This window comes from Triturus cristatus, chromosome 3_2, assembly GCF_964204655.1.
Source record: "Triturus cristatus chromosome 3_2, aTriCri1.1, whole genome shotgun sequence".
Taxonomy (NCBI): Eukaryota; Metazoa; Chordata; class Amphibia; order Caudata; family Salamandridae; genus Triturus; species Triturus cristatus.
The window spans coordinates 1052274934-1052290514 of NC_140584.1; the positions used below are offsets into that span (position 1 = coordinate 1052274934).

The 15581-nt window shown below is 44.2% G+C and overlaps 1 protein-coding gene across 3 annotated transcripts in view; it reads left to right on the forward strand.

Moving 5' to 3' along the window:
- Window positions 1-15581, forward strand: part of LOC146859096 (eosinophil peroxidase-like) — a 306952-nt gene that overhangs the window by 273809 nt on the left and 17562 nt on the right. For all 3 annotated transcript variants that reach the window (XM_085649750.1, XM_085649749.1, XM_085649751.1), the window contains one exon: window positions 12888-13061. In XM_085649750.1, the coding sequence (XP_085505876.1) occupies window positions 12888-13061 (174 nt within the window). The remainder of the gene's footprint in view (window positions 1-12887; window positions 13062-15581) is intronic.

Below are 15581 nucleotides of genomic sequence, written 5' to 3' on the forward strand. Positions count from 1 at the left end.
CCCTCTCTCTTCCCCCTTCCCTTAATTCCATCTTTTATGGCCTCAATATAAATCCAAGTATTTGTCTCTGCATTTATATGTTCCTGTATTTATTAAATTATATAATATGATTAATTATGCAGAAAGTTTTACTATATGCTTATCTATAACAACTTTCTTCAATATTTATTGTATGATAATGCATACAGTTATTATAATAAATGTATTTTTTTGAAAATAAATTTCAATAAAAATAGAAGAAAAAAAAACACATTCTCTGCTTCCGTTTTACATCCTGTTATAGATTGTTGAAATGTGTTCTTTGGGGTCTGGACTGTAAGCACAGTGAGAGGCACCTCTGAGGCGAAATAGCTAAATAGGATTGACATAAGAAAGAAACCCACCCATTTATTTATTTTTTATTTTTTTATTTTAGAGTGTTTTATAAAGCACGCACATGACCCATGGGTATCAGTGTGCTGTACATAGGGTTGAAAGAGCAAGATGAAAGGTATTGACAGATAAATCAAAGTAAAAGAGTCACAATGGGGTGTTGCAACATATAGCACAATTATACAACAGTCGGTCCATTAATATTCCTTAAGTCTTCATTGTACAAGCCACTCATCCACAGTCCTTGTGCAACCTGATACCTTGATTTGCAAAGAAAGTCAGAAATTTGCTTTGGCAGTACTCCTCCTGCTGTTGAAGCCATTGTCTGACCTTCTTCAAGAAGCAAAGAATTCCAACAGTCCTCTTGTAACGCTGCAATTGTTGCATCACCCCTGTGCACTGACAAGTTTTCATGTTATGTTAGGTGCAATTAAAGCAGACCTCTAGAGTTACACCTTCTGGCTCACAGATATGATACCACCCCATTAAATCTGTCTGCAACCTCTCCTCTAGGACTGAACAGGTTCTGCGACTGGCAGCTCAAGTGAAACCAATCTCTGGTCCCTTTTTAGCCACAGTATTTTTGGACTGATTCTAAGCCTGCCTCCTGAGAAGTGGTGAGTCTACACAGTAACTGCCTCCATAGGTTCAGGAACATGGCAGTTTGTTCGATATAGGCTTCCAAATGTTCGGTTGGCTAAACTGGTAGAACAACATAATTTTACCACGCTTGACCATGCCTCCTTTCCCTCTTGATGGAGCTTCAAGGCGTCAAGTCCAACAGCAAGTACAATTTTAAGTTCCATATATGTAGGGCGTGGCCACATGGGCATCCAAGATGGACTCACAACGCTATAGCTCCGGCAAAGCTCGCCCAGTAAACGGAGTTACAGACAGAATTTCAACCCTGCCACATCCAACCCTGCCACATCAGCCACAATGCGCGTTGCCGACACTCATGGCGCTGTTCCGAGGTTGGTGCTCTTAGATACGGAAGTGGAGGTGGCTATAACAATTGACTGGGTGAGTGAATCCAGCCCAGCCCACCTTGGAGGCCCCTGCGGCAACTGTCAAGCCCTGCTGGGCCCCTGCTAGACCCTCACTCCCTTTCTCGAAGACATAGGCTGAACGTGTAAGAACATGGGGTAGAACTGAGCAGCACTGAGGGGTAAGTCCAGCATTGCGGGGGCAAATACATTACCCAGGCCTCGCAGCCTTATCGGGCTGCAGCATACATAATTGCAGAAGCCGTACTTACATCCAGCAGCCCTCTGGATGTTCCCGTGAGGTTTTCAGGGCCCGCAGTGGGTACACAAGATTATTGCTGCAGCCATTTTGAGTGACTACACTGCAATCCGTGCAGCATAGCCTGCTGCAACACTTTTCTTCCGACTGCTTACTGATATTCCTTTTGTGCTCACTGAATTACCTTGAACTTTGAAAATAGACCCTGGTGTGGTGCTTACAATGATCGGCTGGACTGTTCCCATGAAGAACAGGGTCAAGACGGATTTGCATATTGCTGGGTCTGAACTGGGGTGGCGAAGTGAACTAAAGAACTATGATGGTTTCAACCCAGATCTGTGATTGGGGGTGAGTGTCTGAAAAGTTTCAGCGCTCCGTCCATCATCTCCTTGTGTTTGCTTACAGTGATCTCCAAACATTATATTGCCAGCCATAGGTTTCTGCTGATTGCTCCCATCCTCCTCGAGTCCACCATTCATATTGACTCCTGAGACCAAGAGTGACATTCTCCCCTACTAATTTGTCCTGCTGTGCGGGGTGCCTCCTCTCCTAGTGCAGTGGGCCTCGCAGAGTGGGATCTAATCGGCTGGTCCTCCCAGCTAGCGACACCCTGCGGCTTCCCCTTTCCCACCATCAGTATGGGGAGAGAGGAACCTAAACCATGAAAACTTCCATTCGAGAGGACCAGGTAGTCGGACAGGCCCGCGTTAGTGTCTGACATAGAAGAATGAGGATCGGACCCGGCCATCAAGGAACATTGCACAGGAACCGGCACCATTAGGGCAGAACTTTGCGCTGGATTTCTGGCTATTGACACCAGATTTGATACCTTAACATCACGCCTAGATGGCATGGTGGAATGAATATCGAGCTTAGAAGATGGTCCATCTTCCCTTGTGAAGTTGTTTGGTTGTCTGGTAGATAATGACATACCTAAAGTACATGATCCAAGCTTTATCCACGACCTCTCCTAGGCCATGGGCAGATTTGATACTGACACTGTACTACTGGGGGCGATTTCAATTTGCTGCAAGACCCGCTTCTAGACTCCACTGGAAATCATACTACCAGTAAGCCCCAAGTCGCATGTTTACTTTTAGAGATTAAAGATGCATACTCCATGAAAGATGCATGGCATTATATACACTCTAACACACCGGCATATACTTTTTACTGTGCCCCACATGCGGTATGGACACGTAGTGACTTCTGGCTCTTGACAGGCACTGCTCTCCCCTGACTGGGCAACATCCAGCACTTACCACTTACATTATCAGACCACTCCCCTGTCTGGATAGCCCTTAATATCCCATTTGGTGGAGGACTTGAGAGGATATGGTGCTTACCAGCTACGGCCCTCTTGGGCGCAGTGCTCAGTTCGGAACTTAGTGACGCCTTCCTGGAGCACTTTAGCTTAAATAGCGAATCAGTGTCCCATCAAGCCATTCTATGAGACTCATTTATGGCATCTATCAGGGATATTTGTATTTCGAAACATGCTGGTGTCTTTGGGGATATATGAAATTAGCATAAAACGCAAAGAAGCTGGCTTAGAAGAATTAGACATGCTCAATACGGAACATCCTGACAATTCCCGCTTGCTACGTCGCTCACAACTCCTTGACGAATTCGAATCTGTAGCTGACAGAGATGTTTCCTGTCTTGGCAAATATGCCAGATCCCAGCAGTACGGAGAAGTCGAACGCCCGGGACGCACGTTTGCGCGCCTACTTCGCCCCATTTGTGGACCGGACTACATAACAGACCTTCTGCTTGATGATGGTAGGCGGGTCACTACTACCGCTGCCATTACTGAAGCCCTACTTCATTATTATGAACAGCTGTATTCAACTAAACTTGCGAGAGATGGGGATGTCAGACGACTGGATGTATGTCGTTACAACGCACACTTTTACAACGCATGCACTTACAACGCATTTTTTACAACGCACAATCCATTACAACGCATGACATTACAACGCAGGACACTACAACGCATTTTTAAAAACTACCTTTACAACGCATTTCCATTACAACGCATACTACCTTTACAACGCATACCATTACAACGCATAATATTAAATTGCATTTAAGGTAAGTATTAGATAGTATAGGGGTAAAAATTACTATTCTAACTCCAGGGGGTGCAACAGTAGGGTAAGTGTTGGATAGTATAGGGTTAAAAATTACTATTCTAACTCCAGGGGGTGCAACAGTAGGGTAAGTGTTGGATAGTATAGGGGTAAAAATTACTATTCTAACTCCAGGGGGTGCAACAGTAGGGTAAGTGTTGGATAGTATAGGGGTAAAAATTACTATTCTAACTCCAGGGGGTGCAACAGTAGAGTAAGTGTTGGATAGTATAGGGGTAAAAATTACTATTCTAACTCCAGGGAGTGCAACAGTAGGGTAAGTGTTGGATAGTATAGGGGTAAAAATTACTATATTATGCGTTGTAATGGTATGCGTTGTAATGGTAGTATGCGTTGTAATGGAATGCGTTGTAAAGGTAGTTTTTAAAAATGCGTTGTAGTGTCCTGCGTTGTAATGTCATGCGTTGTAATGGATTGTGCGTTGTAAAAAATGCGTTGTAAGTGTAGTGCGTTGTAAAAGTTGCGTTGTAAAGGTTGTTCCCCCAGACGACTTATCTCGAAGAGATTGCGATGGTGTGGGCAACGGAAGCTTACCATCAATTTTTGAGCAAACCCTTCTCCACAGAGGAGACAGCGCAAGCTATTGACGCATTATATTGCTCCAAGGCTCCTGGCCTTTATGGTCTAATGGGTTTATTCTATAAAACCTACAAGTCCATTCTCATTCATCATCTTCTAGAAATGTATGCAGTGGCTCTTGCAGATGGAGTATTGCTGCACCCCTTGCGAGGGGAGGTGAGTACTTGTCTGCTGAAGCCCAAAAAGGACCCTTATTTCTGCCTTTCATATAGGCCTCTCTCTTTATTGAATTTCGACAATAACATTTTAGACAAAGTAATATCTACCAGACTGGCATTATTGTCTGTTCAGATTATTTCCCCAGTCCAATCAGGGTCTGTGCCTCAGAGGTCCACGTCCCATAATCTCCTCACAGTGTTCACTGTACCTAATAGAGTATCCCCAGAGGTCCCTGCGGCCGCTGTACTATTAGATGCAGAGACGGCTTTTAACTCCCTGGAGTGGCCCTTCGTTTGGGTAGTGTTGGAGAAGCTCAGACTCCCTAAGGGCTTTCTTGCACTGATTGTGCTCCTCTAGTCACAGCCAATGGTACACCTTCTAGTAAATGGATCCATCACTCAGTAATTCGTGAATAGGAGGGGTACACAGCCAGGGTAGCGATGGACCCACTGGTCCGTCACTTACAGGATCAACACATGCATCGTGGTCTTGGTTTTAGACCTCATCCTTCACACATTTCAATATCTGCTGATGGTATTTTATTATTCCTCCATCAGCCAACCAACAACCTTGCTCCCATTCTTCGTTACATTTTCCACTTTGGGGAATTCTCATGTCTCCAAATAAACTGGGCAAAGTCAGAAATGTTTCCTCTGACTGACATTACACCCATGGTGCCAGGTGAATACCCACTACAGTGGTGTGGCGACTCCACTAAATATCTTGGTATTATACTTCATCAAATCATCTGTTTGAACTATGGCCCCGCCATTGACGGACTCACAACCCAAATCGAGTGATGGATACGATTTCCGCTTTCCTTGGCTGGCTGAATAGCCATTATTTAAACGGTTGTTTTGTTCCATTTTTTTGTACCTTTTAAAAAATATTCCAATCCCTTCACCTAACTTATTTTTCCTTACACTTGAGTCTGCTGCTGCGCCTTTTCTGTTACAACAAACAAATGATGGACGGAATGCTGACAATGCAGACATTCTCCCCCAGTCAAGAGATCTGGGTTAAATCCATCGTTCTTTTGCCCACTACGCCACCCCAGTTCAGACATGGCCATATGCAAATCAGTCTTGACCCTGTGCCTCATGGGAACAGTCCAGCCCGAACTGCCAAGCCATGTCTTCCCTGGACCGGAATCAAGCATCCTAGGACCGGTTTCTGGCTATCAGCCGTCATCAGCCAGGATAGCTTGACTCCAGTGGCGTAGTGAGCACGGGTCCCACGTCTGGGAATACCCATCCCACTTAGGGCGAAAAGCGTTACAACAAACAAATGATGGACGGAATGCTGACAATGCAGACATTCTCCCCCAGTCAAGAGATCTGGGTTAAATCCATCGTTCTTTTGCCCACTACGCCACCCCAGTTCAGACATGGCCATATGCAAATCAGTCTTGACCCTGTGCCTCATGGGAACAGTCCAGCCCGAACTGCCAAGCCATGTCTTCCCTGGACCGGAATCAAGCATCCTAGGACCGGTTTCTGGCTATCAGCCGTCATCAGCCAGGATAGCTTGACTCCAGTGGCGTAGTGAGCACGGGTCCCACGTCTGGGAATACCCATCCCACTTAGGGCGAAAAGCGTTACAACAAACAAATGATGGACGGAATGCTGACAATGCAGACATTCTCCCCCAGTCAAGAGATCTGGGTTAAATCCATCGTTCTTTTGCCCACTACGCCACCCCAGTTCAGACATGGCCATATGCAAATCAGTCTTGACCCTGTGCCTCATGGGAACAGTCCAGCCCGAACTGCCAAGCCATGTCTTCCCTGGACCGGAATCAAGCATCCTAGGACCGGTTTCTGGCTATCAGCCGTCATCAGCCAGGATAGCTTGACTCCAGTGGCGTAGTGAGCACGGGTCCCACGTCTGGGAATACCCATCCCACTTAGGGCGAAAAGCGTTACAACAAACAAATGATGGACGGAATGCTGACAATGCAGACATTCTCCCCCAGTCAAGAGATCTGGGTTAAATCCATCGTTCTTTTGCCCACTACGCCACCCCAGTTCAGACATGGCCATATGCAAATCAGTCTTGACCCTGTGCCTCATGGGAACAGTCCAGCCCGAGCTGCCAAGCCATGTCTTCCCTGGACCGGAATCAAGCATCCTAGGACCGGTTTCTGGCTATCAGCCGTCATCAGCCAGGATAGCTTGACTCCAGTAGCGTAGTGAGCACGGGTCCCACGTCTGGGAATACCCATCCCACTTAGGGCGAAAAGCGTTACAACAAACAAATGATGGACGGAATGCTGACAATGCAGACATTCTCCCCCAGTCAAGAGATCTGGGTTAAATCCATCGTTCTTTTGCCCACTACGCCACCCCAGTTCAGACATGGCCATATGCAAATCAGTCTTGACCCTGTGCCTCATGGGAACAGTCCAGCCCGAACTGCCAAGCCATGTCTTCCCTGGACCGGAATCAAGCATCCTAGGACCGGTTTCTGGCTATCAGCCGTCATCAGCCAGGATAGCTTGACTCCAGTGGCGTAGTGAGCACGGGTCCCACGTCTGGGAATACCCATCCCACTTAGGGCGAAAAGCGTTACAACAAACAAATGATGGACGGAATGCTGACAATGCAGACATTCTCCCCCAGTCAAGAGATCTGGGTTAAATCCATCGTTCTTTTGCCCACTACGCCACCCCAGTTCAGACATGGCCATATGCAAATCAGTCTTGACCCTGTGCCTCATGGGAACAGTCCAGCCCGAACTGCCAAGCCATGTCTTCCCTGGGCCGGAATCAAGCATCCTAGGACCGGTTTCTGGCTATCAGCCGTCATCAGCCAGGATAGCTTGACTCCAGTGGCGTAGTGAGCACGGGTCCCACGTCTGGGAATACCCATCCCACTTAGGGCGAAAAGCGTTACAACAAACAAATGATGGACGGAATGCTGACAATGCAGACATTCTCCCCCAGTCAAGAGATCTGGGTTAAATCCATCGTTCTTTTGCCCACTACGCCACCCCAGTTCAGACATGGCCATATGCAAATCAGTCTTGACCCTGTGCCTCATGGGAACAGTCCAGCCCGAACTGCCAAGCCATGTCTTCCCTGGACCGGAATCAAGCATCCTAGGACCGGTTTCTGGCTATCAGCCGTCATCAGCCAGGATAGCTTGACTCCAGTGGCGTAGTGAGCACGGGTCCCACGTCTGGGAATACCCATCCCACTTAGGGCGAAAAGCGTTACAACAAACAAATGATGGACGGAATGCTGACAATGCAGACATTCTCCCCCAGTCAAGAGATCTGGGTTAAATCCATCGTTCTTTTGCCCACTACGCCACCCCAGTTCAGACATGGCCATATGCAAATCAGTCTTGACCCTGTGCCTCATGGGAACAGTCCAGCCCGAACTGCCAAGCCATGTCTTCCCTGGACCGGAATCAAGCATCCTAGGACCGGTTTCTGGCTATCAGCCGTCATCAGCCAGGATAGCTTGACTCCAGTGGCGTAGTGAGCACGGGTCCCACGTCTGGGAATACCCATCCCACTTGGGGCGAAAAGTGTTACAACAAACAAATGATGGACGGAATGCTGACAATGCAGACATTCTCCCCCAGTCAAGAGATCTGGGTTAAATCCATCGTTCTTTTGCCCACTACGCCACCCCAGTTCAGACATGGCCATATGCAAATCAGTCTTGACCCTGTGCCTCATGGGAACAGTCCAGCCCGAACTGCCAAGCCATGTCTTCCCTGGACCGGAATCAAGCATCCTAGGACCGGTTTCTGGCTATCAGCCGTCATCAGCCAGGATAGCTTGACTCCAGTGGCGTAGTGAGCACGGGTCCCACGTCTGGGAATACCCATCCCACTTAGGGCGAAAAGCGTTACAACAAACAAATGATGGACGGAATGCTGACAATGCAGACATTCTCCCCCAGTCAAGAGATCTGGGTTAAATCCATCGTTCTTTTGTTGTAGCGCCTTTTCTGAGCAGGTCGATGACCCAGAATTCGATGGGACACACTCGTCCTCCCCTACAACAGAGGTGGTTTCGGAGTTCCCAAATCTATTATCTCGTAGCACTGGGGCAATTTGCATCATATTGGTTTCACCCAGATGCCAGACTCCCCTACTCCATTCGGGAAAAAGACCAAGCTGACGATCTCCCTCTGTCAGCTATCTTACCGAGTGGCATCAGACTTTACCCTGCCGATATTCAAACACTTTCCACCACATGCTGGGCATGGCGGAAACTCGATTGCCGCCGGAGATGGACCCACTATATTCCATTGGCTAATAACCCTTGAGCCTCACCTACTCGGGAAAGAGTGGTAATATGCACACTTTGCAAATTTGAATTATACACGATGGTTGACTTCTTCCCAAATGACCACGCTCTCTCACACACTAATGATTTTAGATTCTTCCAAGCCACACATATGGATCTTTTCCTCCTGCGCCGGCTCCATGCCGCATCCCGCGCATGCACGTCTTCCTACTCTATAGGCCCTGCTGACTTCTCACCTCTGACTCTTGTTCTCTACATTCGGCGGATGTAGACAGGTTTCTGAACTCTACACGGCCTTTATATCACTTAGACCTGCCCATGACAAGAAGATATAGGAACAATGGGGGAATGACCTGGGCCGAGCAATAACCGTCTAGGAGTGGTATTATTGCTGTATGCAGATCAAACGTGTTTCTCCAAATCACCGCCACAAACTGCTTCATTTAAAATGTCTGCACAGGGCATATGTCACCCCTAGCACACTTGCTAAAATAGACCGCACTAGATCTTCCAACTATCTGAAGTGCAATGCACCCGATGCTGATTTTGCGCACCTTACTTGGACCTGTCCACACATTAAGCCCTATTGGACAACGGTATTTGAACGTCTTGGATTAATAATCAATGTTCCATTGCACCCAGACCCTCTTCTGGCACTTACAGGCTATGTTGCAGATGCCCCCAAGTTGTCTTGCACATATACAGGGAAAGCACTGCTTTTGACCAAATGACAAGTGGTATTGCACTGGGGAAGCTGGAACCGCCCTACCACTAAGGCATGGCTTAATAGTCTGGGGTATTGTGATTCAACTAGTGAAGTAAATGCAACACTACTTCCCCTTACCTCAAGACCGATGGACATTTGGCAACCACTCAGGGATTCTTTGTTTGGCCACGGATACTGACTTACACATTTGATCATACTTAATACTCTCACATTCAATTTCCATTGGGTTGATGTGCCGAGTGTTCCATTCAAAGTTACAATATTATGCAAATGAATGCCCTGACTTTGTATGATATGCTTGGATTGTCATTTCTACTGTGTATGTTATTCCTTGCTCTCTTTGTTCTACACAACCTCTGATGTACCAATGCCGCACTCGCGGGCATTTCAATGTTGTATGTTTCCTTTGATGTGACCACTGACTTTGAATATATATAAATAAAGTTTAGACATACGTTCCAAATATGTAATTGTAGAAATGGGTTTGCATCAAAATCTATGGGTGAATGCACAGGAACAACCGTGTGCCGCCCATGGAATGCCTACCTGCTGCAAAATAATGCAAAGCAGCTTAACGTGCTGCGTTCTGTTACAAAGCTACGAAAATACCCTATAGCTTTGCTTTATAAATGCCCAAAAGGATTTTGCGTCAGATCTGCATTAAAAAGGTGACACAAACCTGACACAAAAATCTATGTAAATCTGTGTCTAAATTCTCTTATTGACCATTTTAAAGAAAAAACCTCTTTAAAGAGGACATGTGCCCATATTCCTCACTCAATGTAAGCTTATATTCACACATTACAACCCACACCGTCCTTTAAGCCTCTATTCTGACTGCATTGAGCAAAATATCATCATCATTCTACTTTTTTCAGTTGGGTCTTTTATATAATTGATCCATCGCTTATAGTTGTCGTTCTTTCCAATATGGTCCATTAAAAATCTCTTTATAGTGTACCTAATTGTGTAGTGAGTGTACACATTTTGATAGTTCTGCGGTGCTTTATCGTCAGCTGTCTGTCTTTAGATATTGTCATTGCTAATCGCTTTGATCTACATGGACATACTGTCATGTATATTATGCCCCAGAATTACAGTTTGTGAATTTCCATTTTTCCCGAGGTGGCCCAGCCCAAAGTAAATAAAGTTAGAAGTTTTGAATGTTGACACATAGACCAGCTGCCACAAGGATGATGTCCTTGTACTCTAGGAAGATTTCACGCATAATGTAATCATATTGTTTTATCTTCTTCATAGGCTTAGTATGTTCCGAATGATTCTTCATATTTCTCGTCAATTTAAAAACAAAGAGTGGTTGATTAAACCACAGTGTCTCTATTTTAATGATCTTTTCATTACTTAAGTATTTTTTTTATTGTTATTTATTCTTGTATGTAGATACACGGGATCCTTTCCTTTTTGGAATTCTGATGTTTCTTTATTAAGGCAGCCTTTAATTATTTTAAGCAGTTTTTGCCTCTACTTAAAATTTTAATTCAGCAATTTCTTTTTTGCATAAGATCACCACCCTATGTTTTTAAGGTCTTTGCTAGCAGAGCCGTTCCTTCGGATTTGTCAATATTTGCCTACCGGCAATTTTGTTCCGAAGCTTTCAATCGAGAGAAGAGACTTTCTATCCATAGTTTTAAAATGTACCTTACTTTTCAATTTCTCATCTTCTGACTCAAGTTCCAAGTCCAGGTACACTGTTCATGCTACTTATTTGAGCTGCAGTTTCGATTGACTTTTCTGTTGGTTTATCTAGCCAGAAACTGGCTAGCTGTTGTCTCATTATCTTCCCAAATGGCTACGATTCAATGTATATAGCTTCAAAACAGATTGAAGCTACTTAGAGGGTACTTTGCTGAAAAATATCCTTTTTCTCAAAGGAACTAGTATACAGATTTGCCAGACTCTGTGCAAAATGTGAGCACAAGAGTTCCTCCTATTGTATTTGAGGACATTTTTTGTTAGGCCTTTTCCGTTAGTTGCGTCATGAAAGACATGAATATGTATTACAAATGGACTGTTTTATGAACTATATTGAAAGGAATGAATTAATTAAAAAACTTGGGATGTGTGATTTTATCAATGGCAAGCAAGCATGTAAATGTAAATGAAAAGCATTTTAGGGTAAGGTAAACATCGTTTTAACTTTAAAAAATGAAATTTTATACAGTGAACAAAGTAAATATGTGTATGCACTGCACTTTATCGTTATGAATAACCAAATAAAGGTTACTTTGAGTGAGTATGTATTACAATCATATGGTTTCCCCCCTAAATTTCCTCTGCATAGGTTAAGGTGGCTCTTTGAACGATATCAGTATAGAGAGGTTCTACATTGAGTGTAATCAAGTTTGGTAGAGTGAAATTCAATCATCTTTTAAAAACTGAGGGTATCTTTGGTATGCTGCACACACGTAGGCATTACAATGACTAAAGAACAGAGAAAAAAGTACAAAACCTAGTTAAAGGATCTAACAAAGACCCTTTGCTGCAGAATATAGGTCTCCCCATGAGGAAAGCTCTAAATGAGTGTGTGCTAGTTTCAACCTGTTGCTGTATTATTGTTTGATCACATCCTTCCAGATACAGCCTGCAGCTCTGTAGCATTGGTGTAGCGCACTTACACCCAGTCGAAGTCAGAGATTGACCCTGAGAATTGCATTGTACAGCTTTTATACAGTGAGGAGAAATGAACATCCTGAACTTTCAAAAGTACTAATGGAGTGAGGGAAAATCCAAGTGTAGGTTCGAAGGTGAGTCAACATAGAAAATTATTCACTGACTTTCAAGGTATGTGATTGGCTGGACCGAAAGGTTTTAAAAATGTGCCTTTTCTAGTTTATAGCCACAGTGAAGCTCCTTTGCTAAATTACTGGCAGGATGAGAATCAGCATTTAGTGGATCAGTCAGGGATTTAAGGGATGTTCCCATAACAGTCATTCAGGAAACTCAAAAGGTAAATCCAAGTTGAAAAGGGATAATCCAAATCAAAGCCAGCACACTACACCACACAGTACCATGCAGTCCAGGTTCAGCCCAAGTTCAAACCATACGTGCGCTCCAAAAACAAAACTCTACTTTCTGCGGAATGCCCCAAAATATACAAGGGTGGTTGAATGTTCACATATGCCGTACAAAAGTATTTACTCTATCCAATCAGAAGACACCTTTAGACTCTGTTAAATACAATAACAGACCATGCATGGTTTGCCTACCACTGTAGGCTAACCAGAAAGTCTTTCTTTCAGAACCCTTCATACAGGCCACATCTTAGGTAAACAAGTAGATTTTTAAAAACTTCCTTATTCATTCAATATAGTAACATAGTCATGATCATGGTACAGATGTAATAATCATATTGATAATTTGGTTTCACAGGTGGCATCGACCCTGTTCTTCGCGGCCTCATCGTGTCAAATTTTACAGAGCTGAACAGGGAGATTGAGATGATGTTGGAAGAAGCGAGAGAACGTCCCTTTGAAGTAATCGAGACGTTTCTACCTGATCCAGTAGCTAGGAACGTGCAACGGGGAAGAGATCACGGCATCCCAGGTATTACTGCAATAGAGGACAGAACATCCTTTTTGGTGAGGAACCGAGCAAAGTGGGGAAACACTGATATCACAGGTAAACAGGTAAAGAAGCCAGATATAAGAGAATAAAGCTTCACTGACAAAGGAGTAGAAGAAGAGTGAACATGAAACATAGGTAAAAAAGAGAAGGTGGAGTGAGAAGGATTCGCAGGTAAGAAACCAGGGAAGGAGGGAAAGAAAGAGGCCTAAACACGAGCCATCAGCTATTAAACCATTACAACGAGAGGGATGTATGACGTTACAACGCATGCTTTTACAACGCATGCTGTTACAACGAAAGTTTTAAAACGCATGCGATGTTACAACGCATGCTTTTACAACGCAAGTCTTTACATCGACATACACTAGATGGCGTGCTGACATTAGAAATGTGTAATTTACTATTCTAACTCCAGTCCACGTTGCAGTAGGGAAGGTGTTTGGATAGTAAACTACACTATTTCTAATGTTAGCACTCCATCTAGTGCAAGTCGATGTAAAGACTTGCGTTGTAAAAGCATGCGTTGTAACATCGCATGCGTTGTAAAAGTTTCGTTGTAATGGTAGTGCGGTGTAAAAGTTGCGTTGTAAAGGTTGTTCCCCCAACGAGAGCTGAGCCTTCCAGGTAAGTAGCCATGGGAACAACAACATGGTTTTCTGGTAAGAAACTGTGGAGAGGCTCTGTTCTCCAAAGTAAGATCACACATTTGTAGATGTACCTCAAACAGACTTGTTCAACCGAAAGCAAAGGCTTTTACCTAAAAATGTGTTTGTCTAGTGTATAAGGTGGCAGCAAGTGACATTGGTGATAGGTTGGAGTGCAGTACTGCTACTTATTCCGACCACTTACTTCACCAAGCAAGCAAAGTAGACCATCGCCAGAATCTACCAGGGTATTTATATTAATACATTCTTGAGTATTGCTCTAATGTTGGAGGTTTCTGCAATAACATTAGGGTGCTGCTCTAATAGTCGCAGGCGCTTCTTGCGAATGATGCTCGTTATGCCAGCTTGCCAGAGGTACTGCTCAAAATTGCCATTGTGATGCACAAATACACCAGAAGGTTGGGCAGGTTCTGCAGGTGACTACTTAAACTTGCCAGTGTTCTTCTAAAAGTGCCAGCCTGTCATGGATAAGACTTAAATTAGTATGGGAGGCTGAGTTCCCCAATAGTGTTTCTTAGACATGCCCTGGTTGCTCAATGTGCCATATAGGGTTCATGGCGAATAGGTTTTCTTTCTTTGTCCCCTTTACATTTAACTCTCACTGCAGTAAACACAACCCACCACTTCAATGTACAGTCAAAGCATAAACTTCCAGTTTAATTACACATATTATTGAAATAAGACCCACTTACTGTTTTTACCTAATCTTTGACTGCTCAGGTACCAGGTTTCAACCTCTGCTCAGGTTACTTCTCTATAGCTTGCACATTTTTAAAAGGAACTACTTCCTTTACTGATTTCATAAAAGGAAACGAGTGGGGGGCTTGCAGAGGTCGAAAGTGAAGCTGTTTCGTAACAGAAAAAAAGAGCCCAAAAAGAGGTTATGATGATTACATTTGAAAAGCAGCCTGAGGTACCTGGCTTTTACGTTATGTTATAAAGTTTTCTAGAGCGCACAGATTACTCCAGCTGGAGCTTCCCGGAGCTAGGATTGCAGCCCGAACAGGAGGAATCGAGAGGCGGCGCAAAAGGCAAAAAAGCCTCGAAAAGAGGGAAGAATGGAGTAAGACACTGGTTAAAGCTAGTGTAATGGCACTAGAAGGAATGGCTTTGTCTAAACAGCCAAGTTTTAAGATTTTCCCTGAAAGGAGCCTCAACAGGTCCTACTCCCAAATGCAAAGGGAGATTATTCCATAACCCGGAGGAACAAACTCCAAAAGAGCAGCCACCCATTCGGGCTTTCCTGACCCTAGGAGTCACTGCAAGGGCAGTAGCTAGGGCGCTTTAGTGAACTCCTACGGTGGTTATGAAAGATGGTTTAAGAAGGTTAGCACCAAGATATTTAACAAACAGCCTGACATATGCAAATGATAGAGCCTCTAAATCAATGAACAAACTTTGATATTCTGAAACATGGGCAAGAAGAATCAACAGTTGAAGTGAGAATATTAAGACATACGTGTCCGGATGGGTATTTGGTCAGTAAGCCATTTCATCATATGGGCTTCAAAATGAGCACATTAAAACACAGGAGATCTTAGATTCTACATGTGTGCTCCTTTATTATAGAATTCTGTCCCATCAGCAAGTCCAGGCTTTGAAACATATGCACCTTTCATCCTGGGAAGTGTGGCTTCACTTTAAAATTAAAAACAGAATTCAAATGATTGTTTGCTAAGAAGCCAAATCAGACTAAAATTGTCATACATGACATGAGACAATAGATAGTTTTGCTCCTACATATCTCTAAGGTACACCAATGCCATGGTACATTGACCCTCACTGATGATTTTGAAAGCTGCTTTCAACCTTCCAACTTCCCACCGCCTAATAC